Genomic DNA, 24,954 nt, shown 5'->3' on the forward strand with positions numbered 1-24,954 from the left:
AGTTTGCATGTTCTCCCCGTGCCTGCGTGGGTTTTCTCCGGGTACTCCGGTTTCCTCCCACATTCCAAAAACATGCATGGTAGGCAGATTGAACACTCTAAATTGTCTCCAATGTGAGTGTGAGCGCGGATGGTTGTTCGTCTCTGTGTGACCTCCGATTGGCTGGTTCAGGGTGTCCCCCGCCTACTGCCCGAAGACAGCTGGGATAGGCTCTACCCTCCCCCAGTTACCCGTTGTGAGGATAAAGCGGATCAGAAAATGAATGAATGAATGAACATATGAATATCTTATCTTATTTTTTAAATATTTTTCAAACAAAGTCCAGGTCCTTTTCGCAAGTTAGAACACAATGGCAGCATTATCGCTGAGTGACAAGTGTTGACACAGCTAAACGTGTCAACGTCACTTTAATTGCCCAAGTGTATGAGAGGTGAATATTATTCAAGCTTAGCGCGGCTCGCTCAGAGGCTCAGGATAATTCCAGATCCCCCTCAATGATTTTGTGTCTTATCGTCACCCGAAATACAAAAGATTCGAGTCTTTGTGAGATCAGTCCCCGATGCGCATGCTTCATAAATCTATCAATTTTTCTCTCTGAAATCACATTTCTTCCTCATCAGTGGATTGCCAGATCTCCTGCTCTCTGCCGGTCGTTTCTGGTTTGTTGCATCGGCACCAACCCTATAACCGCCTCTGCTCGTCATCCCATTATCCTCACATCTTTTTTTTTTTTTTTGTCTCGCCACTCAAAAAGCAAACTGCTTTGCGGGAAGTTTATTACCGTTGTTCTAAGCACCCTGCTTTGCTCTCTCATTCTCTCTCTCTCTCTCTCTTTCGCATTTTCTATTTCACACCTGGCTGCTTCCTCCCGCTATCTCCCTGACCCCCCGCTCTGTGACACTCATTAATTGGAGGGGGGAGGGAAATGATATTCTCTTTCCACTCCACCCAAAAATGATTTCTCTGATGCTTTGCCAGCTATGTTGCCTCCTGCAACACAATATTTTTTTTGCCCACAAATGTTTGGATGTTTGTGGACAGTGTGAAATTCAGCAAAATGTTACGTGTTGACGACAACTTTGCCCACAGGATCCCCTTCCCCCTTCATTGTTTGGAGAGAAAAGCAAATGGGAATTTATCACTTTTTTTTCTTCCCCTCTTAACATCCCTAAGCATATTAACATTTGCAAAACTACTGCAGCGGAATATTGAAAGGAAGTCATTTTACTTGTTTGCTCTCGTCAATTTATCTGTATTTATTGAGACTTTTTTTTCTTTCAAAAAGTAACACCAAATAAATTACTTGATGGCCAACATGAAAATGCAGCAGCATCCTAGGCATCAGTATTCATCCAAAATAAATAAATAAATAAAAAGGAAGAGTTTATGCCCATCGCAAGCCACTGTAACAGTATAAACAATAAAACAGTGCGACATCATCTCACGTTATGTCCGCCCCAACAGCTTTTCCAATCACTCATCGGCGGCAAACACCAAAAATTTAGGAGTAACGGCGAGGACAAAAATGTTAGACTCGGCGATGACACACTGACCCCCCCCCCCCCTTGCCCTCTCGTAACATACTTAGTGTATGCTTCAATTGGATTGTGTCACGATGCGAGGTGGTGGTGGACCCCAAAAAGCAGGCAGGAGGGAGGAGCAGGGTGTATTTGAAGAATTGTATGTAGAACAAAGAAAACTAAATCCAAAACAAACAAAGTCCAAAGTATGAAACAAAACCCATGACTAAAGCTAAAACATAACAATGAACTAAACCTAACAGAAGCCAAGAGCAAACAGGTTGCTACATGACAGTAGCAAAAAGCAAACACAATGACCCGACACCGAGTGTTCGGGCAGGAGTCCTTTTATACAACTAATTACCAAATGACCAACAGGTGTGCAGCTGCCGGGGGAGCCCTACAGTGCCACCTGTTGGTCCCTAAACCGAATCATGACAGATTGTGTGAACGTTCGTGAAATGAATCACTTATCCATTTCACGTTGTGCAGTTTGACTCGCTTTCATCCTATAAGACCGGATAAATTGTAGCCACGAAAAGGGAAAAAAAAAAAAAAGTAATTCCTCCCCCTCAGCAAGACGTTCAACTGTATTACTTCTGGTCAGCTTCCAAAGAAGTCAGATTTTTCTTGTCCAGTTCACTTCATAACTGCCTCAACAAGTCTCATATTGATCGCCCTTGCAGATTACAATTGATTTTTCACTGCAATGCATTTTCCTTTCTGTTTGCATCTTCCCGCTATCATGAGCTTTATTTTTTATTTTATTTTATTTTTTTCTGGTGTCCAATTGTCAAAACGGTGTTTTACATGTCAATTCCCCCGGGAATAAAAACAGATGTATGGCATTATCGGAGCAGCGACATGCAGATGTCCTTCAATACATGAGTAAATAAATCAAATGATGGTTATTTGTGTGTGCGTGTGTGTGTGTGTGTGTGTGTGTGTGTGTGTGTGTGTGTGTGTGTGTGTGTTTCCTCACAGAGACGAAGACCTCACCCATCCCTTCATCCAACGCACCACATAAGGCTGAACCGCCGGTGGGGAGAGCTGCCAAACTTCTCAGCTTCTTCTCACCTCTTCTGTTAGTGATGCTGCTACTCATCATGTAGTGAGTACACACACACGCACACACACACACGCAGACTCACTCGAACACCACTCGCATTGTCTCATATTTAAATTGATTATGGGCCCAGCTCCTCAGTCACACATCAGCCAGGCGATGCATGTCCTTAGACGGCAAAAACACATTTAGAGGGTTCGGGCGAGTTTGTGTCACAACACAGCTGAAGAGGGAGTTAATTTCTTTTCAGGCAAAGCCCCCCCAAAGCGATGGAAGGAAAATCCAATCCAAAGCCGTCCCATTCCATTTGTTTTTCTACTTTTAAAGGGTGCTTTAATGGTGTGTGTGTTTGTTTTGAGCAATGACGGCTAACTCATCGACTCCCGAAAAGGCCCTGACAAACCAAATGCAGCTTTTCCTCAACGGCATTTTAGCCCAAGTGTGATAAGAAGCTACTCCTCAATCACAACTTCTCTAGTTGAGGTCAAAAGTTGAGCCAAGTTGATAATACCTTTAAATTATGGTGATGTTGCAATAACTTTAATTTCCAACTGATAATATTTCACCACAGCTACGCAAAGCGACAGGCAGGCTTGCTGCCTGCTGTACTCGGGTTGTCTTGGCAAGGAGATGCCATTTTCTCCCTGGAAACAAGATGGTCAAAGTAGTTAGTAGCAGTTGAAGTCGAGCTAGATCATTTATAACATTACTTTGATGAAAATGAGCATGGCAGAATGAGCTGATTTGAAGTCCGTGTAATTCTTTCTCCATCCAACCATTTTCTGATCCGCTTTATCCTCATAAGGGTCGCGGGGGTTGCTGGAGCCTATCCCAGCTGACTTTGGGCAGTCGGCAGGGGACACCCTGAACCGGTTGCCAGCCAATCGCAGGGCACACAGAGACAAACAACCATCCGTGCTCACATTCACACCTCGGGACAATTTAGAGTGCTCAATCAGCCTGCCATGCATGTTTTTGGAATGTGGGAGGAAACCGGAGTACCCGGAGAAAACCCACACAGGCCCGGGAAGAACATCGAAACTCCACACAGGGAGGCCAGAGCTGGAATTGAACCCGGTACCTTTGCACTGGCAGGTCGACACGCTAACCACTGGCCTACCGGACCATCCTCATAACAAACCAATTTTCGAAATTCCATGAAAAAACAAAAAATGCTCGTAGAAATCAGATCAACATTCCCATGCACCAAGCAAAATGCAACTGGTTGCCGTTTCTTATCACTAATTGGAGATGGCACAGTAGATTGTATGATATGCACACTTTGCTTTATATGACTGTCATTATTAAAAAAAACTGCTTTTTTTTTAATAATGACAGTCATATAAAGCAAAATTGTTTTAACTTTTTGCATCTCTGTCTAGATGTAAATGTCTTAAAGTGGAAAGGGGAGGAGGAGGAGGAGGCGGAAGAAGAAGAAGAAGAAGAAGAAGTGGAGGCTGGATCTTTGTTTTCTCTTTTGCACAAGTCCCAAGGATACAGTGCATTGATCATTTCTGTCTATCATACACTTACTCGCCAGGATTACTTGGACAATGCCCCCACGCAAGCAGGGTCAATTCACAGTGACGCGCAAGTTCTTCAGAGGAGCTCTTTTTCGCCGTCTTCATCAGCAGCAACAGTAGAAGCAACGCTGCGAAACACTTGTCGTCTAACAGCGCCTGCTGGCTTGAATTTGAATTGTTTGGTTAGTAACAGTATCGACTCGCTTCTCTGCTATTATTATGATTATTTTTTTATATATAATGCTTTCAACCAATTTCATTCTGTATGTGTGTGAAAATACAGCGGAATTCACACACAAACACGCATACATCCAGGTCCAGCACGTGTATGCGCATGTGTTAGTGCCCAGCCGCTGTCCCAGTGCCCCATACAGCTAAACCATCATGCCAAAGACTCAACAAGCCACCCCCCGCCCCCCCCAGCACCCACCCCTCCCCTGCAGTGAAACGCTCCCCAACACGAGCCGATTTGAAACATAATGAATGGTGTTTGCCTAAAAAAAAAAATCCAGAAGAGGCCACAAATATGATGATGCCACTTGAAATCTGCGACCCCGCCTTCCAAAATTCAACCGATGCTTTGGTTTGGATGTGAGGACGATCACTTGCAAGAGTCACAAAAGTCAGACAATTAGCTTGCGTCTGTCAAGAAGGACGATGATTGTAAAACAAACAAAAAAAAAAAATATATATATATATATACAGTATATATATATGTAATAAAGTCGAAAGCTCCCCAACATAATTTTTCTTTTTGACAATGATACGGCTGTTTTTTTGGAGGCATTGATGGCTGTAAAATAACCCAAATCAGTTTGCTTTCTGACGCCTTCACAGACATACAAAGTAGAAAATGTCTTCTTGCAGTTTCCAGTCGCCAACTCTTGCTGTTATGTTATTCCGATGAGTACTGATGTGTTTTATTGTGTTTTTTTTTTAAATATGTATTTTATGGAGAAGCAACTACAAAAACACACATATCTTCTGTTTCTGTTTGGATTTATTGTCTTTATTTTTTTTTAATCCGACATTCATAATGGCTTATTTCTCTGATCCTATTTTGTAAACTATGATATGTAACTTTAACATTGAAGAAAAGTTTATTATTTAATAATAATAATAATACAAAAAAATATTAATGTATGTATTAGCAGTAGAATGTCGTTACCTGTACCTGGGGTCTTTTTTATAGCTGTATATACAATGACAGGTTTGATCCATTAAATGTGACCATTTCACAATGAATGACGAGCCTGGGCCTCATTTAAACACATGTTTCTAAAACTCGCCAACTCTATCCTTTTGTTTAAAAAAAAAACAGCAATCAAGTCTGAATTATAATATTTGTCTTCTCGACAAGATGAAGAGGTTTTGGTGCACATTTAAGGGTGAGTTCCATTGATGTTGAAATCATCAGTCTGCTAATGTTTGTGTGCAATGTCTCACTCCCGCCTCCAAAAGAGCAAAAAATTGCAATGTAACATACGGGGGGAGCACAGTATAAATTTGGAGGGAGTTAAAAAACAAAAACCCGGAGTAAACACGCACACATTAACAATTAAGACAATAACAAGGACCATATCACGCGTGGCTATACAGTACTGTACTGCAAGAGGCACGTGATGGCACAGGGCAGAGCTGGTTAAATAGAGCAGGAAACCGGTGAGACCAATGAGGCTACGAATGAAGTATCGTCATTCTGAGGCAAAAGAAATCGCTTACAGGAACTGGGTCTACAAAATAAAAGGGTGGACAGGAAATGAGCACCATGACATGGTGTGTGTAATCACACGAGTGTGTGCGCGTGCGCGTGTATGCATGTGTGTGCATGTGTGTGCGTGTGTGCATGCGCAAATGAGGTCCCGTAACTGAAATACAGTGATCCCTCACTATTTCACGGTTCGTTTATCGCGGCTTCAGTGCATAGCAGATTTTTTCAAACAAAAAAATATACTGTATATACATCCATACATTTTCCGAACCGCTTGATCCTCACTAGGGTCGCGGGGGGTGCTGGAGCCTATCCCAGCTGTCTTCGGGCAGTAGGCGGGGGACACCCTGAATCGGTTGCCAGCCAATCGCAGGGCACACAGAGACGAACAACCATCCACGCTCACATTCACACCTAGGGACAATTTAGAGCGTTCAATCAGCCTGCCATGCATGTTTTTGGAATGTGGGAGGAAACCGGAGTACCCGGAGAAAACCCACGCAGGCCCGGGGAGAACATGCAAACTCCACACAGGGAGGCCGGAGCTGGAATTGAACCCGGTACCTCTGCACTGTGAAGTCGACGTGCTAACCACTGGACTACCGGGCCGCCACAGTATATACATATCCATCCATCCATTTTCCGAACCGCTTGATCCTCACTAGGGTCGCGGGGGGTGCTGGAGCCTATCCCAGCCGTCTTCGGGCAGTAGGCGGGGGACACCCTGAATCAGTTGCCAGCCAATCGCAGGGCACACAGAGACGAACAACCATCCACGCCCACACTCACACCTAGGGACAATTTAGAGCGTCCAATCAACCTGCCATGCATGTTTTAGGAATGTGGGAGGAAACCGGAGCACCCAGAGAAAACCCACGCAGGCCCGGGGAGAACATGCAAACTCCACACAGGGAGGCCGGAGCTGGAATCGAACCTGGTACCTCTGCACTGTGAAGCCGACGTGCTAACCACTGGACTACCGGGCCGCCAGTATATACATATATTTTTTAAAATATACATGGAGTACAGTACTGTATATGTTGCTCTATGTGACTCGCTGTTGTTTTTCAGCTTCTCGCGGACCATTTTCGGACTTTTTGTGGATATACTGTATATATACTGTGTATATATATATATATATATATATATATATATATATATATATATATATATATATATATATATATATATATATTTTTTTTTTTTACCTGTATATGGTTATTGGTTGCTACTTCGCGGATTTTCGTTTATCGCGGGTGGTTTTGGTCCCCATTAACCGCGGGATTACTGTAGTAGAAATAGCTTGCAGCAAGATGAAGCACGGTTCTGAGTACCACAAAAATACATATGTTCTTAAAAAGATCAAGGCAGATGTTGATTTGACTTCAAAAGATGAAACTGAATGTGAGTGTGAATAGTTGTTTGTCTTGTGCCCTACAAATTTCTAGCTACCGGTTCGGGGTGTTGCCCAAAGCCAGCTGTGGACAAAACGGTCGATGGAAATAGAACGTTGTTTTTTTTCTTAACCTTTGATGCTCCTTGTGCATGTCTGTTGCTTTAAAAGTACCTCACTCTTTTCTCTTCGTTATTCTGACAAGTGCTGGCAGGCCAATACGGAGACTGAGGATAAATCAATACACCATCTAACAGCTGTCAGCTGGTGTTCAGTGTGTGCATGTGCGCGTGCCCGCATGCTCATTCTTCCATTCATCTTTGTGCCTTTTATTCATGATTTCTCCCTCTTCTCGTTGTATCCATACGTAATTTTACACGAGCTAATCGCTAGTTTGCAAATGTGTTCACAGAAAACGGCACAGCATAGTTGTTGCCTCCCTTGTTCAACATTGGCCACAGTTGTCCGCCATGCATCTCATTACAAGCTCAGAAAGAAGCTAGCACAGGTTGAACTCTTCACCTGGCATTCGGATCCGACTTTAATTAAATGGCGATTGAAATGGTCAGCCACGCTCTTTGTCTGAGGCCAAGATGAGGTCCACATTAACCTCTATCTAGTGTGTGTGTGTGTGCATGGAAAAGCCATCAAAAAGCCTGACAGCCTCGCTCTGCTCTAATGAGTGCTTTGACCTTCCATTGATAAATAGATGAATGACACAATCTATCCTTCTGTCTCAGGAATGCAGAAGCCTTTTCTTCCCTTCAACTGTTCACCACTCCAAGAAGCAGCATTATGCTTACCTTCAAGTTGGAGTTCACAGTCAGTACGAGGCAGTGAAGTTTTACACCACAGCAATCAATATTTATCTGATGAATAAATACCGCTGCCCAAAATTTCTCTCAACTTTTGTCATATAAACTGGTGTGAGTACATTACACAAGTTTCGGTCCACAAGAGGGAAGCAGATAAACATCTCTAAATGTGCTGTCCATGGTGCTGAAGTTCCTATAGGGTGTCACATTTAATCAACTCCAGCCACGGAAATGCATTTCTGTTGTATATAGAGTTTTTCTTCACTGAGGTCAACTATTCCAACGGACATATATATATATATATATATATATATATATATATATAACCATATATATATATATATATATATATATGTATACAGTATATATATAAAGAGAGAGAGACAGAGAAATAATATAAATTTAAATATGGGCGGCCCGGTGGTCCAGTGTGTAGCACGTCAACCTCACAGTGCGGTGGTACAAGGTTCAATTCCAGCTCCGGGCTCCCTGTGTGGAGTTTGCATGTTCTCCCCGGGCCTGCGTGGGTTTTCTCCGGGTGCTCCGGTTTCCTCCCAAACTCCAAAAACATGCATGGCAGGCTGATTGAACACTCAAACTTGTCCCTTGGTGTGAGTGTGGGCATGGCTGGTCGGTCGTCTCTGTGTGCCCTGCGATTGGCTGGCAAACGCCGACTGCCCGAAGAAGGCTGGGATAGGCTCCAGCACCTCCCGTGGCCCTTGTGAGGATTAAGTGGATCAGAAAATGGATGGATGGATGGACTTTCTATTTCTAATCTGTTTATCTTCACAAGGGATGCGGGCGTGCCTGGAGCCTATCCCAACTGTCCTCGAGCAGTAGGCGAGGTGCACTTTGAACTTCTTGCCAGCCAATTACAGTGCACACATGGACGAACAGCCATTCGCTCGAACAATCACACTGAGGGACAATTGAGATTGTTCCTTTAACCTGCCATGCATGTTTTTGGAATGTGGGAGGAAACCAGAGCACCCTGAGAAAACCCACGGAGAACATTCAAATTCCCCACATGAAGCATTGTGAGGCGGACGTGCCGCCCATTATTAAATTTACAAAATAAATTAATGGTAATGTTAAAAGTCAAGTGAAAATCAAATGTTTGCGAAGTGATAGTTGTGTAATGTTGAGCTATGCTAACAATGTCAATGGAAAATGCGGAGAAATATGTCATCAATGAAAATATGTAGGGACCGTACACTGTGGTGCATGAAATAATCCGCGTAGCGTCGCTATTGAGTCACATCCACTGTAGGGCAACTGCGGTTTTGAATCAGAAGAAGGAGGTTTCCGTGTGTGAGCGTGTGTCTGTGTGTGTGTTTTGCAGCCGGACTTTCAGTTCAAGACGATGGGGTGAGTGTCATTATTATGATCAGCTGGAAAAATAAACTAAGATACTATATAATGCAGTCATGTTTTGATCGTAAAATGCTGTTGAATAGTAAGTGAATGGCTTGTTTATTGGTTGTATTTATTTAATGTTGCCGAGCTGGAGCCGCTGTCAACCCACACAATGCAGCATCCTTCAATTGGCTTGTTAGCAAGCTAGCAAGCTCCGAGCTAGCTGACACTCGGGAGAAGGTCATCTTGATTTGTTGTTTTGGCGTAACAAGCCAAACAAAAACGACGCTGCTGCTTTGAGGCTAACGCTGCATTTATAAGCCAATGGCAGTCCAATCGTTTGTGTGGGTGCTGTATTTAATCGTGCTCCTCAGCTATTTTTTTTAAACATCACTCAAACTAAAATAGGTTTTAGTCTCTCCCCCCCCCCCCCCCACATTCAAATGTAGTACTGTATTGTTATTGTCAGTCTGAGGTATCTTTAGAGCTATTTGTTTTGTTTTTTGTATGAGTGTGTATAGACATAAGGTGTTATATCTATTATTATTTTTGTTTCTCTGTTCTTTTGATATTCATATAAAGCCGTCCTAAGCAAGAGGGGAGTAGTAGTAAAAAAAAAAACAACAACTTCAGTTGGGCGAACCTTCTTTACAAATATGCGTCAATCAATTAGATATTTTTATTTGGTTTGTTTTCAATGAACTCTCCATCTTTGCAAAATACACATTTCAATCAATCATAATTAATAGTAGATTTGTTCCTATTACTATTATTTGTGCAGTCTAAAAGAGTCCTGCTGACCTTCAGTGGCGTTCATCTGGCCACCACCCAGCTGTTCATCAACATGCAAGGGTTCTACTCCAAGCTAGACTCCTCTCCGCTGCTGGGTGTGGCCCTGGGGAGAGAAGGCACCCCTGTGCCCCTCAGCTTGGCCGTGGAGACCGAGAAGGCCCAGGCCCTCTTGCAGACGTTCAGCTCCGCCTCCCTGCTGGCGTCGGCGGGCCTGGGCCTGTTCTGCGTGGCGGCCGATCACGCCCTGCAACTTCCGCTCATCCAGCATCACCTGTGGTTGCGCGCCGCCCTGGACAACGGGACGCACGCCGTCGTGGGGTTGTGGTCCTGGGCCGTGGTCATCGGGCTCCGGAAGAAGAGCGACGTCTACGAGGTGCTGCTGGCGGGTCTCCTGGCGTCCATCATTGACTTGGACCACTTCTACATGGCCGGCTCGCTGTCAATCAAGGTGCTTTTTAACACATTAGCAAAGTCAAAGGTCTGGTTTTGGAATCCTGTACTGTACTGTACATATTATTACAGACAATTTTTTTCTCACGCAGGCCGCCGCCTCTCTCCCTCAGCGTCCTCCCCTCCACTGCTCTTCCCTCATCCCCATCCTGTGTTTGTCCCTGCGCTTCCTCATGTGGCTCGGACGCCTCAAAGATGCCTGGTGCTCGTTGCCGTGGATGCTCTTCATTTCCATGGCTACGCACCACGTGCGGGACGCTGTGCGCCGTGGCCTGTGGGTTTGTCCTTTGGGGAACACGGCGCCGCTCCCCTACTGGCTTTATGTTAGCACCACAGCGACGCTTCCTCACCTGTGCTCCGTGCTCATGTACCTGACTGGAACCAGAGATGTCATCTCCACCAAACATGGAGTCGCCATCGATGTATAGACCCTGTTGGGCTGGTGAGATGGAACAAACGAATGGATGGGAGGGAGGAACTGCAAACAAAATCAGAATAAAGGAGTGCCAATCACAGGAACTTTTACTTTCCTCACTTAAACACGTAGTGGTTTGTGCATATTCGCCTCAATGATATTTATTTGGTAGTGACTACGTAATCACAACTGCACTGTCTCTCAAGTATTTAAACAAGCAAAATGTCTTAAGGCGTGTCGATATTCTTCAGCAGACTTCAGTTGCACATGCTTCATTCGATTCCTTTTGCGCACAACGGCTGTGTGTTTAAATATTTCACAATGCTAGCGTCATTTGTTGAGGTTTACATTTCATGTTTAAAAGCTTTTCATTTGAAATGTGAAACCACCTTATTTATTACACTGATGAGCAAAATGTGTACTATAATACGGATTTATTACTACTTTACATCATGATTGAACTAATCATGTTTACAATTATTTTTTTGTGGCGACGGTGTTTGAATGTGACTAGCTTGTCCTAAGTTTTGCTTCTGTCGGAAAAAACCTGCCCACTAGATGGCGACAAAGAACCTAAAAAAACATTCAATTAAATTGTAAATAACACAATTTTAAAGACGTTTTAATGAAAATGATATAGGTTGTGTATTTCTATTGCTTGCAGCTGCTTTGTTCAATTATTTGTCATCTTATGATTTCATAAGAATTAGTTGTCATTTCTGTTTTATATTTATATTTGGGAATGATTATTTTTTTCGGGTCAGCGCAGTTTCTGTGGACACACACACTGAAACTTAAACAGTTTTTCCTAGAAAAATAAAATAAAAAACTTGTTTCGTCTTCAGCCAAACCACTTATCACCCTTTTCAGTCATAATCTTGAAGCCTGTTTTGTTTCATTTTCACTGTGGAACAAAACTCAAGTTTCGTTGTTGTCGGGGAGGAAAAAAAGCCAAACAATACAATGTAATGCGCTAACATTTCAATTTCAATAAACAACTTTATGAACGAGTGTTTGCTACAGGAAGCACAATACCACACGTCACTTCACAACTTGTGGCTTTTTTCCGTGAAGATTTAAAACACCTGAAAGCTGCTGGTGTGATAAAATAGTCTTTATTTTATTTTAATTTTTTTTACAGAAACATACAAGGGCAAAAATAACAGCTTATGGTGATATCTGGCAAACAAATAAAGCAAAGCAAAATATATATATATATTTACAGCTGAGGATGGATGCCTGAGTGTACAAGCAACAGGCTCCTGGCATCACATACTGTGGAGGAAAGAAGGTTTCTATGGAGATGAAGAAAAGGCTCACATGAAATTATGGACAGTCTCTAATACTGCACTTTGCCCAAAGAAAAATGGCATTGTATTACAAAATGTGTCTTTTTAACAACAGGAAAAGAATATTCCTTCGTGGGGTTTGTCGTGGTGGTTTGAGTTCCGTTTTACTTTGATCAAAGTGTGCTTTGAACAATGGATACAAGTTACATAAATCGGTGATACAAAAAAAAAAAAAGGAAATGTCGACGTGCTAGATTGAATTCCAAAACATTTTGAAACGTTTATATAGACAGTCCTTTCCACGTTTTCTAGTTTTTTTTCCACAGAGATTTGAATTTCAATTAAAAGGAGGTTCTCCAGACACACATTGCTCAAATAAATACAAAGATGTATATTTTTTGTAGATTGTCAGGAAAAAAAGGACCTTATGACTCCAAAAAAACGGCAATGACATTGCAAAGCTAGCTGAATGAACGGAACAGCTTCATATAACTGCGCAAGACAACACCAATGCACACTGCTGGGGACACAGATAAAAGATGATCATCAGTGATGTTTATTTGTTTTGCTTTTTTTTTGGGCGGGGCGCTGTTATCTGGAATTCCAAACTGTTTTTTTTTTTTCAGTTCAAAGAGTTTGACAATTATTTAAATAGTACGACTGTGAACTCTCGACAAACTAACACAAGACTGATTCTAACCGGCGCTACCCCCAAATTGGTTACGTAGAGACAAAAAAATATTGAGGAAATGTGTTTTGTGACGTACACGCGAGATGCAACAAGACACCAAAAACAAAGCTTCAACTGGATCTGTGCTTTTTTTTTTACGTGAAGGGCTAGCTTGGGAGCACATACGGTCGTCGAAGCTTGACAGTTCATGCACCTTGTGTTCCTGATGCATCGTACACACGGTCAAGTCTGTCAGTCCTAGACCGCACAGCTTTGGATCACAACACAGTGTCATCACCAGGACACAAACACAGGTGAGAAATGAAATCGAAAGAAACACACACACACACACACACAACTGAGGTATTTGGGGCTTTTCATGAGCACTGACCACGCAGTCATTACTGTTCAGCAACGATCGCAGGCTTTTAGGACCTAAGCGCAGAAAAACTGAGTTTGGCTCTTGTCGAGTAACTATGGTCACCGTGGTCACCACTATCTTGCCAGAACACGTGGCCACGATAAAACTGGTCCTGGAAGGACTTGGAACTGACCCATATTTTTTTTTTCTTTCACGCCAAATCTGTAAGGCAAACAATCTCTTTTACTTGCTGTTAGTGTTGGCCTTCTTATCAGTACTGTCACCATGCATCTCATTACAAAAAAAAAAAACAACAATAAAATAACAGAACATTCCCAACTTCCGTCTATCCGTTTGTCAGTAACGATTGTGAGCATCTGTGTGTCATGTTAAAAAAACAACCCCTTGTCAAAGTCAAGCCGGGAGCTGCGCTTGCAAGCGTTGCAATTTAGTAGCAAACTGGACAAAACCTAATGTGCAACCTCTGAATTTGACAATGCATAACTTCGGACAAAATCTGACTCCACTGTCATGAGAACAGGTCGGTTTGTTCACCATGTTAGCCTGTTAAGCGCTGATGGTCTCCAAAGACTTTTGGGTTGTTGGGTTTTTTTTTCTGGGCAGCAGCTTCCCAAAGGATCACCCTCTTCCTTTTATTTAAACACTTAAGAATGCAATTTAACCCTTTCGGGCACAGCGGTCACTACAGTGGATAGCTTATCATGTTATCAGGTTACAAGTTATCATTATTGGTGCATGAAAGAGTTAAACTTAACTGTGTACCATCCATCAAACATAATACCTCCGAATTGTTGACCGGAGCGGAAAAGGTTTCGAAATTGCTGCATTATCTGTCGAAAACAAACCGGGATGCATTTTGCATTATTCATTCAGTCAGTGACCATTGTTTTGGATGAAATGTTTTTGTTTTGAAAATGCTGGGTTTTCCACTGAATAATCATGACCAGATTCACCCCCCCAAAACTATTCCCATACTTATTTTCAATGTCATTTTCCTGCGCTTGCGGTCGTCATCATGCTGCTGATTTGTGATGAGGCCTTTTATCAGCTTTATATCCAAATTCCCACCCAAGTGTGACATGCACTTACACACGCTCTGTGGATGGATGATTACAAAGAAAAAAAAAGGAACAAAACCATTCATCATAACAGATGCAAAAGTAATACGTGACGTGTTTACAATTCAAGTCGCTCACTTGTGTTCAGCTGCCCTTCTTCAGGCCTCGTTGACGCATCAATGCCGCCAGATAAACGTCGCCACTCATTCACAGCATCGGGTTTGTCTGTGATAACGGACACGTGCAACCGCATAGCAACGTCACCGATGGCAGCTCAAATAACCCGAGGGGGATGAGAAAAGACCCCCTCCGGCAGGTTTGTGCTGCCGATGCATTGTGGGAAATGTAGTCTGATGCCACAACTGGACAGTCTTGCATCTTTTCGTTTGAAAAAAAGAGGGTGGGATTGTTTGTGTCATCGCAGATCTGAAATGGGTTCTGGTTCATTTGATGTCTTTGAATGCCAGCATTGGCCTGACTCTTCAGAGGAGCCCGAGAACGGGCCGAGGAGTAGATGATGTTGGACATTAACCTGAAGAGAGGAGAAAGAGGAGGAGGAGGAGGATGAAAACGGGATGAGCCATTAAAAACATCCATATATCATATCAGTAAGCACTGCCAGATGTAAATAACAGAGTGGAGGACATATTTACAAGCTCATAATAAGGGCTTTTTATGGCAACATATGGAGTGGATTTGTTGAAATGTTTCTTTTAATGGTATTTAATCAATACAGTGAAAAACTCTGCCAAGGCATTCAGCCCCCTCTGTGTTTGTTTTTTTTTTTGTTTGTTTGTTTATTTGCCTCAAAGCCATGACACTTCTTTTAACTTCGCAAGTGGACTGAGAATAAGACAGCGTTCTCTTTCGGTTTATAATTATCTTGCCATGTGTGCCATCCACAACTCTCTCCCAAACAGGCAAAGCTGCGCAACCACACGTGTGGGAAATGATCTTATTCAGAAAATGTGCAACAACACATAAAGAAGATCTGATCAGTCGAAATGCGCAAAATTGGCTAGCGCTCAAAATGTTCTCATGTTGTTTTTTATTTTTTAAATGGATGTCGTTGAAAAAGACACATTTAATTGCTCGTATACAAATAAATGTCAGTGCGATGCAAAAAGGGGGGTATTTGTCTTCAGTGAGTGTCAGCTGCATGCGCCACATGCATCCGCATGATGAAGTGCAGACTCTGCAAGTGAAAATCTTAACGGATGAATTTACTGTCCTTGTGAGTGCTCGCAGCTGTAAAACAGCTCTGCGCCTGGTGGTCTTGGTTACGCAAAGACATACTTGGCGTACGGTTGGGTGAGCTGTGGCTTATTTAAACCAAAGCATGTCACACAGACCAATATAACACTATAGGAACTGGCTTGATTAATGTGCACCATATGTCTCCCTCAATATGTAGTAGACCAGTCAACTATTGTATATGAACTTTAAGAAGTGTAAGAGGGGGCGGGGCGGGGGTCTCACATCAAATTGGCATAGACTTCATTTTGACCATCGAAGTGAGCTCCTGTTTGGTCACATGTTCACGCCGCCTCTGCTTCACCCTGCAAACACAAAACCAAGAACTAGTAGCAATCCACAGCAAACAAACAAACCAAAAAAAACTTTGAGGGAATATATATGGTTAAGTGGTTGCTTTGTGTATGTGAATTTGCAAGTATGTCTTACCAAACCACAAAGAAGAGGGAAAGGACAGTGGCTATGATAACCACGGCAAACAAAACCAGCAGAATCACCAATCCCAAATTACCATCATCCTGCAGAACCGGCTCTGGAAAGGAACAATTTGAATTTCCTGAGAAAACAAGGTTGAACGAAAAGACAGCCGGCGTCGGGGAGATCATGGGAAGACAAGATGTAAAACAAATGCAGTCGTTGAAGGATTGATATGCATGTCTGGGTGGTCGGAGGCACATGTGCGCATGGACTTGTGATATGAAGCATTCTAAGTTTGCCGCCATTACTTTACATGAATATTTACAATGTGCCAGGAGTAAACAGACCCACACAAAGTACCGTATTTTCCGCACTATAAGGCGCTTCGGAGTATAAGGCGCACCTTCAATGAATGACGTATTTTGAAACTGTTTTCATATCTAGGGCGCATGGCATTATAAGGTGCATGCAATAGAAGCTACAATAGTGGCTGAGGTTGTGTTCTGCATCCACTAGATGGAGCTACGCTAAAGGGAATGCAAGACAATGCAACTGTATTTATATCGCGCTACCCAACCGCTGCAGCTGTAACAAAGTACATTTAAAAAACAGAACATTTAAAAGCACATTTAAAATACTCTGTCCAAGAAATCTGAATAGTGATCCATATATAAGGCGCATCGGATTATAAGGCGCACTGTCGGCTTTTGAGCTTTTAGGTGCGCCTTATATAGCGGAAAATAGGGTACACCAAAATCTAAATCAAAGGCAAATTCCCACTCAAAAAAATCTTGCTGCAGTTAAGTGATCGATGCGGACAGAGTGAGTAGAGAATGCATCTGGTTCGCTCAACATTTCGAAGCTGTAATCACTCACAGATGCAGGAGTGCAAACCCGAGTATCACCTAGCGTGTTTACAAATCCAAGTTGTGCGTTTAGAGCGCGCGCTTTCCGAACGGGCGTTGGCAAATGCATGGCAGGTGAAGTCCGGAGAGAACAGCTTTCATGCATTTACCGTTTCATTCGGTCATCTACGAGAGAAAGCAACGACAGCTCACAGGTACAATTTGGTGGAATCAAATGTAGTTTGGGCAGTAAGCCCAGCACAAGGCATTTGGACTAACACTCAATGATGGCTTATTACCGATGCCTTGTTATTGTGCCGGTAATGGTGGATGGCTTCTGCGAGAAAAATACGCTTCCATCTGTCTGATCGATTTCTCGATCAAGAGTTTGAGCTTGTAGTCCAAACGAGCCTTCTTTAAACAGTCATTATCTCACATGCACTGATATTGCTTATGACCGTGTCACACGTTTTTTCATTTCAAGAGACTTACTCAGTGACTTTGAAGTTGAGGTTTCTGGCTTTGTGTTGAAGGGAAAAACATAGTCTGGAAAATGATCCTCGGGAGGTTCGGATGTGGCAGGGTCTGCCGGACGAAAACACAAACATATACATGTGTCAATCGCTGCCGACGCCAGCGCTTGCTCAAGTCCCCCGACGTGTTCTCAAGAGGAATTGGTGGAAGAAATGTGAAGCACGAGCATCACTGCTAATATGCTGTTCGGGATTAGCAACTCATCTCATTTCATGCATGATTCTAAAAAAAGGAACAACAAAAAATATGACGAATGTCTGTACGTTGACCAAAGTTTGGACTGCATATAAAGGAGCGGCCTAATCGTTTTTATTTAATTCAACGAGTGAATTTGGTCTAATACAGATTCATTAAACGTGAAAATGTTTCAGAAGGGATATTCTAACCGAATTCATCAATAATATATTTTTCTAATAAAATATGCTAATTTCTTCAATTGGTCGACTGTGGCAGCGTTCACACTTTTTTTCCTGAAATTATTGTATTTATTTACTCAGCGTTTTAAAAGAGTAAATGATTGAAATATGTATATTTAAAAAAGAAAAAGGCCACAATTTTCTTCTTGGGATTTAGCCGTAGATTTGACTGCAATTTCCTTTCAATAAAGCCAATGTTTGATTTTTTTTTTCTAACCTTCCCAGGGTCGGCCATAACGCAGAGGACTCCAGTCACTCCACTGGCTCTCAGCGTCAAGCTCGTCCCTCGCTCGCACTTGGACTTGGTGAGGGTGCCCAGCCAAAGCGTCAAAAATCACTACTGGACTCTCCTCGGGGTAAACCTGACGTAGAGGAAAAGAGAAAGGAGAGGAAGATGAAGAAAAATGCAAGTACTCTCAAAACAGGTTCTAAATTCTGATCTGTGTTGACTATAATGTAAACATACATGACCCCCCCCCCCCCCTCCTCCTACGAACCTCTGACCAGTATTGTGATCCATGTGGCCTGTATCTTATGTGAAACACGAGAGGGAAAGCATCACGGAGTGCCCACGAGGAAGGAAAGTTCCATGAGATAATCAGCTTATTTGGGAAACCTTCCACCTCATTTACTAATACTGACTCCGGAGGGTCAGGTTTCACTGAAAAGACAGATAGAAAAAAAAAAAGTGTTTGGATAAGCTAACGACTGAAAACATTCATGTGAATATGCGGTAATTATGCGCAGTCACGAAATGTCTGACAGATTTTCTCCAGATACCATTCCACCCAAAAAAAATAATTAAAAATCCCGATACTTACAGAGCTTGTCTAATTTAATCCGGGCAGCCGTCGACTCAGACCCAAGGGCGTTCGTGGCCGTGACGTTAAGCGTGTGGATCGTCTGCCAGAAGGATGGGTGCTCTACATCACAGTACTTGTGGGCCGCGTCCACCAGGCAAGGCTTCCAGGCCTTGCCATTACCCCTTGAAAAAGACAAAAGCGTGATACGACAACATTTTTAAAACACTTATTCTATTATTACCATCAAGGAATAGCCAGAAAAATCTGATTTTTGGGAACTGAGATGGTCATTAAAACCCTTATAACAAAATCCACAAAAACATTTTTTGCCATATCGTGTTGTTTTATATATTTGTCGTATTCCATTTATAAGCATTATGTAGATTACATCTGAAAATGAAAATTTGGAAAAAAATTATATTTTAAACCTGCAGTGTCAAATTTGATACAGATGATTTAATGTAATATAAAGAATGAGTTACATAATGAAAATGCATGTATCAAATATGACACAAATGGCATTATATTAAGGCCCTCACCGAAAACACCGCAATCATTTTTAGATGGTATTGAGTTGCAGTAATTGGCTTTTACCTGAGGGAGGCGTTGTACTCAACTGGAAGAAAGGTCTTCACCGATTCTTTCCAGGAGCAGCGAACAAGAGTGTGATTAGGAACTTGACAGGAAATGCTAAGCAGACCAGGGGGATCTGGAAGAACAAGAGTCTGGGCTAAATCTTTAAACAAATATTTCGAGGTTGCAATGTCCCCTAGGATAAAGAAAAGAAGAAAGAAGGAGCACTTGTAGTAGTAGTAGTAGTAGTAGTAGATGTTTCATGTACTGTGCTAGCAATAAGAAATCCTCTCCCTCAAAAGGACCCTTCCTTTTGAGGGAGCCATTTCCTTTTAGAAACAGTCACAGGAAGTGGAGTCTTTGTTTTTGTGGTGGAAATTTCTTTCGAGGACCGCTGGCAGAGATGTGATTGCCACTGTTTCAATTCCATAACCAAGCTTTAAAAAAAAAAAACATCAACAATTCTAAACTTTAGATAGAATTTCTGGTCATCCCTTTGTTGAATAAAAGAGCGCGGCTTATATCAAAGCTGTAAAGAAACCAAACGTGTCACAAGAGCCCCAAACGGAAGCGCACCACTTTCCAAATGACATGACAACACTTACAGCCCAGTCTGAGTTTGATGGAGTGGAGTAGGAGCCCATGGTTGTCATAGCAGCTGTAGTTGCCCTGGGCTGAAAGGTTGACGTGCAGCAGGACTAACGATCCATCTGATGTTACTTTGTGCCATGGTAACACTTGGTTGTCGTCAAGATGCCACACCACTGGTATCCTACTGGGGCAACATGTTATTGAGTTTAAGAAGACTTTGCGGAGAACAGATTATTGCGGACATCATCTGTACTTTCCTCTCCAAACTGCACTTTGAAAATTCACTTTACTTTTTCATGTCTGGCCTGCTGTGTTGCGCTGAAGAGTTCTTCAGCAACATGTGACGGTAGAAGTCACAAGAAAGGTAATTACAGCCACGTAATACGTCTGTTTGTATTTCCCGAGGGAAATAATAGGCATGCATGTCAATTGCAGTATTAAATGTTTGTTCAAGGTAATGATGGAATAAATTGAGGCACATCAGCTAATAGAACAGAAGCCTCAGTTTGAGGGAATGAAAAAAGTCATTTTGAAGCCAGCACTGGTAATTGACTATATAAGCCAAAAATGTGGCTCTTTGTTACGAAAACTATTTCAGGAAATTGTTTTCATCTTGTGCTCTTTTTTTTTCAAAGGGATGTACTGATACTGTAGCAAGAGCAAAAGAATCCAGTCTTGACCGTTACAAAACAGAAACAAGATGATGGCAAGGTTTTTTTTTTTAAATTCCTTACTTAATTTGTGACTTCCCACATGCCAGTGTCACATTCGAGTCCAAGCGCCCGTACTGCACGTCCGAAACTGCAAACACAGACATAAAATATTAAGGCACACTGCTTGTCTGGCTGACAGGCAAGCAGTCGTATTTTGTGGTGCCGTGCTCTGCATGAGTGTGACGTATGTGTCACAGTTTACAGTAGGGACACAATAACATGACCAAAGAAGGTTAGTGGTCCTTCAGGCACTAAACTAAACTGACTTTGACTTGCTTGTTTACAATGAAACGACTTCAAGTGTTTCAACTTCTTGCATTATGTAATCATGAAAAGTACATAAATCAGTCTCCAAAGAGCTGCTTTGAGTGGAAGGAATAACAGTCAATCAAAATTATCTTTATTGGCCAAGTATGTTAAAAAAATAAAAAAATAAACGGTGTAATTGTCTGCGGTGGTTTGAGAGACACTTAGGGTGTATATTGATGAACATTTCGGATGTACGACGAGCACATATAATGACAGCTGTGCAAATGATGCAGAGAGTCCTCAAGCAAGTGATCAGTCGTGCTGTAATTACAATGACAGTTGGGCAAACGATGTGAGAGCCTTGGGCTCTTAAAATTTCCAACAGTGTGGAACAGTTATAACATGGTCAATACATTTATTATTATTATTGTTGTTTTTTAAATCAAGGATAATGTTACACATTCAATTGGAGCGTACGCAAGAGTTGTGGTGCACACCTGAATAAATATTTGTGGTGAATTTAGCAAGTTGCCAAGTGGATATGATCTTCACTATAAAGTGTGGCCGCTACAAGATATAAAAGTTGGCTTTTGTGGAACATCTCAGGTGGAAAAATATTTGACAGGCAGCGCAGGGCTAGTAAGCACACACACTCGAATTAATCCAAACATCTGTGCTGGGCTCTGCGGGCCTTTTCTTACTTGGTTAACTTCCAATCTGGCCCGGCTTTCAGTTTCGTGTTTTTAATACGCGTCAGTCATCTCCATCTTCTCCATTTTTGCTCTAAATGCGACAGTTGAACAATCAAGGGCTGAGTGTTCAGATCTCGTTTTAATCACAAGAGTTTAATTATATATTTATTTATTTTACACTCGTGAAGCAATTGTTCATTTTAAAAGTGATTTTAAAACGTTATTTGATTTTATTTATTTATTTTACTTTATTTAATTTATTGTGTGAACTGAATACGTGAATACAATACACTGGCGCAAATAAACGAACTACCGTATTTTCGGCACTATAAGGCGCACCAATTTTTCCCAAAATCCGACAGTGTGCCCTACAATTCAATGCACCTTACAGACGGTGTGACAGTCTCTTTATATTCCCCATTATGTTTTTCCCCTGTTAGTGTTCCTATGCCATCTAGTGGTTATTATTAGCAGGAACCAATTGTATCCTTAAAGGGTTCTGCCCGACACTAATTGACATGCACATTCGCCAACACACACTCCAACAGACAACTACTTTGTGAGCTCTGCGTAGCCATTATGAAAGAAAGATAATACCAAAAGCAGAGTTAACTATTGACCAAATGAAGGAAGAAGGAGACAAGCAAGACTTTTATATTTAGCCCATTGTGCATGTAAGCCCATGGGGTTTGTGTGCCTTTTTGTTGAATCAATGGTCTTCGTAACTTTTGTCTTTCGTTTATTGTTTTGTAATGCCATTTGTATTTTTATGTTCCATGACCGTGTATGTGACCATCATAATTCCCACACCACAGGTCACGTACTCATGCTTCACGACTGTCTGTATCATTTGCACAGCTGTCATCGTGAAGTACTACCCCACTGATGGTATCCTTGCATTTTTTTCACAACTCTCTGTACCTACAGTAGGTGTTATGAGACTCAAACCTGGGAAATTTCACCCAAGGCCAGTTGAAATTTGAAAAATACAAGGACAAAACAAGGATCCAGCAGCGAGCAATAGTATTTTAAAAGCTCTGACATCTGTATAAATGAGGACTTTAGAGATGTTGTGCGTCAAAAAAAGAAGAAAAACGTGACAGAGGGAACATTACCGACTTGCGGCACGTCAAACTCATAGTTTATCTCCGCACCCGTACACCAACACAACAGGCTGAAGTTCAACACCATCGAGCGGCATATTGAGAACCGTCCATCAAACAGCTGACCACCTAAACTCTCAGACTCTGCTGTAATCGAAAACCCACATCCTAGAAACTTCAGAACCTTTGAATATGATGACCACAAGACATTCGATCCCGAGAGCAATTTGGACCCAGACAATCATTTTTTTCCAACTAAAATGACAGCATTTCTAATTCTGGGTATTACATGGACGATCAACTCAACACAAAAATGTAGAACTGGAAAATGCACTTTCAGTTACACACTTTAGCAGTTGAAGCTTCCATAGAAACTTTACAAAAGAATACTCAACTAAATTAAATACATTTAAAATAATTGCCATATCAGAAACTTAGCTTGACAATGAAAAAAACTACTGAAATGAAATTGGAAGGATATGAATTGTTTGCACCAAATAGGGGAAACCGATGTACTCTTGACTCGGTTGACATGTTAACTTTTTTTTTCCTTTTTCGATTGAGATACACGACATGAATGCTCTACAATGATATTCATGTCAAACAGGTTCAAATTCACAAAGAACAAAGGGTAGGACGAGATCAGTTTTGTATGTCTTTGTACTGTATTGGCCCGAATATAAGACGGCCCTGATTATAAGACGACCCCCTCTTTTTCAAGACTCAAGTTAGAAAAAATACTTTTTGAACACCAAATTAATTTTTATACAGAATATAATTACAGTGCAGCTGAAACAAATGATTATAACAATATATTTGAGACAAAAAGCATGTTATTTTGCCTCATTCAAATCTAAAGTGCATTCACATTCGTAAATGAATGGCTTCTGGTTTTTGAAATGTGAATTACGGTACATCATAACTTCTCCTCAGCTGCCGGTTAACCTGGCCGATCTTGACCCACTTTTCTCAAGATTTTCACTACGTTTCTCCTTTTTCTGTTATCCTTCGATTATTTTCTTCTCTTTTCCTTCTTACCGCTATTTGTTATTTTTCTTCTTCGCGCTACCGCTATTTTTATTTTTATTCTTCGTGGCAGGGGTTCACTTTGGCCTGGGGAGTCAAGTTTAGCATTCGCTTCATTGATATCTGGCGCCATCTAGCGTCGTGAATGGGTATAACGTCTAGACCCCAAATATAAAACGACCCCCAACTTTTTCAGTCTTATTTCAATGCAAAACACATCATCATATATTCGGGTCAATACGGTACTTGCTCTGAACACGTAAATTGTGCTAATTGATAACTATTTGGTTTTGGGGGGGGGGGGGGGGACATTATTTTAACTTCTCTTTACTTCCTGTTTATGTGTTCAAAAAACAAACTAACAACGAATACGAAGACAGCAGATATCTATCTATCTATCTCTCTATCTAGCTATCTATCTATCTATCTATATACAGTATATCTATATATCTGGTTTATTTTTGTTTATACCCACAGATAGTGCACTCTCTACGATTTGTTCCTGTGGTTGTACGCATGCATTTGTGTGTGTACAGCGTGTGTGTGATTGTGTGTAATCTTCAGAGTAGTGCAGAGGCCGGCTGCTTTGAATGTGTGTATTCATGTTTATTGGCAGTCACGCACATTATTCCTCAAAGCCGCAGCGTTCCACTCATATCTGATTTTGACTTTGGCAAAAGGGCCGCAGCACATGGACAAGTACCCACACATATATACACACAAACACACACACACACTTAGAAAAATAAACAAATAAATAAACACGAATGTGCGTTTAAGTGCATGCCTCTACATACACAAATAAACATTCACACAAGCTTAAGTGTAAAGGAAAGCTGCGTGTCTTTGTTGAAATCAGTTCAAGAAACTAAGAAAAAAGGGGGTGGTGGTTGTGTAGGGTTACGGGAAAGGGAAAAAAAATGGTGACAGTTTTATTCAAAGGGCTAAGGGCCAGTATTCTTATTAATGAAATGAATAAGTGAACCTCAACTTGGCTCCGATAGCAGACACACAAAGAGAAACATTGGAGAGGCATTAAGAAAAAGGGAAAAATGTCTCTGTAAGAAAGAAAGAAAACGTGCCACGTCAATATCTCGAGAACAGATTCCCATGAAACCGAATACAGAAAAACACATCGACAATAAACGCCTTGTGTGGTGCTAACTGAACAAAAAAAAATGTGAATTTAAAATAGACTAAAAATGTTTGAAGAGAATCATAAAAGTGAACAAAACTGTGATTGTCCAACATGAGAAATGTTTTTTTTTCAGAATGTGTCAGTGTTTCATGGTGATTTT

At 41.7% G+C, this 24,954-nt stretch overlaps 3 protein-coding genes across 6 annotated transcripts in view; 2 read left to right on the forward strand and 1 right to left on the reverse strand.

Moving 5' to 3' along the window:
* Window positions 1-5,354, forward strand: part of cntfr (ciliary neurotrophic factor receptor) — a 188,833-nt gene extending 183,479 nt beyond the window's left edge. Inside the window, exons 10-11 of one of the 2 annotated variants that reach the window (XM_086135873.1) lie at window positions 2,505-2,631; window positions 3,969-5,354. In XM_086135873.1, the coding sequence (XP_085991999.1) occupies window positions 2,505-2,631; window position 3,969 (128 nt within the window). In that variant the 3' untranslated portion in view covers window positions 3,970-5,354. Of the gene's footprint in view, window positions 1-2,504; window positions 3,860-3,968 lie in introns of those variants that run through there. The other variant, XM_086135872.1, reaches the window with a different exon arrangement.
* A 4,874-nt stretch (window positions 5,355-10,228) lies between these two features.
* On the forward strand, window positions 10,229-12,052 carry tmem267 (transmembrane protein 267). Its single transcript, XM_086135250.1, has 2 exons — window positions 10,229-10,624; window positions 10,719-12,052. The coding sequence occupies exons 1-2, from the start codon at window positions 10,229-10,231 to the stop codon at window positions 11,052-11,054; spliced, it is 732 nt and encodes a 243-aa protein (XP_085991376.1). The 3' UTR covers window positions 11,055-12,052.
* The window catches only part of il11ra (interleukin 11 receptor subunit alpha), a 33,963-nt gene continuing 19,969 nt past the window's right edge, over window positions 10,961-24,954 (reverse strand). Inside the window, exons 3-13 of one of the 3 annotated variants that reach the window (XR_015103532.1) lie at window positions 20,608-20,674; window positions 19,888-20,057; window positions 19,304-19,418; window positions 18,728-18,891; window positions 18,404-18,567; window positions 18,124-18,268; window positions 17,449-17,541; window positions 16,124-16,226; window positions 15,920-15,999; window positions 14,579-14,972; window positions 10,961-11,104 (exon numbers count right to left, since the gene is read on the reverse strand). Coding sequence is in view for 2 of the 3 variants with exons in the window: in XM_086135248.1 (XP_085991374.1) it covers window positions 15,921-15,999; window positions 16,124-16,226; window positions 17,449-17,541; window positions 18,124-18,268; window positions 18,404-18,567; window positions 18,728-18,891; window positions 19,304-19,418; window positions 19,888-20,057; window positions 20,608-20,674 (1,100 nt within the window). In the remaining variant the exon portion in view is untranslated. Of the gene's footprint in view, window positions 11,105-12,137; window positions 14,973-15,919; window positions 16,000-16,123; window positions 16,227-17,448; window positions 17,542-18,123; window positions 18,269-18,403; window positions 18,568-18,727; window positions 18,892-19,303; window positions 19,419-19,887; window positions 20,058-20,607; window positions 20,675-24,954 lie in introns of those variants that run through there. The other 2 variants (XM_086135249.1, XM_086135248.1) reach the window with 2 other exon arrangements.

This window comes from Hippocampus guttulatus, chromosome 17, assembly GCF_054856545.1.
Source record: "Hippocampus guttulatus isolate MCC_2025c chromosome 17, RoL_Hgut_1.0, whole genome shotgun sequence".
NCBI lineage: Eukaryota > Metazoa > Chordata > Actinopteri > Syngnathiformes > Syngnathidae > Hippocampus > Hippocampus guttulatus.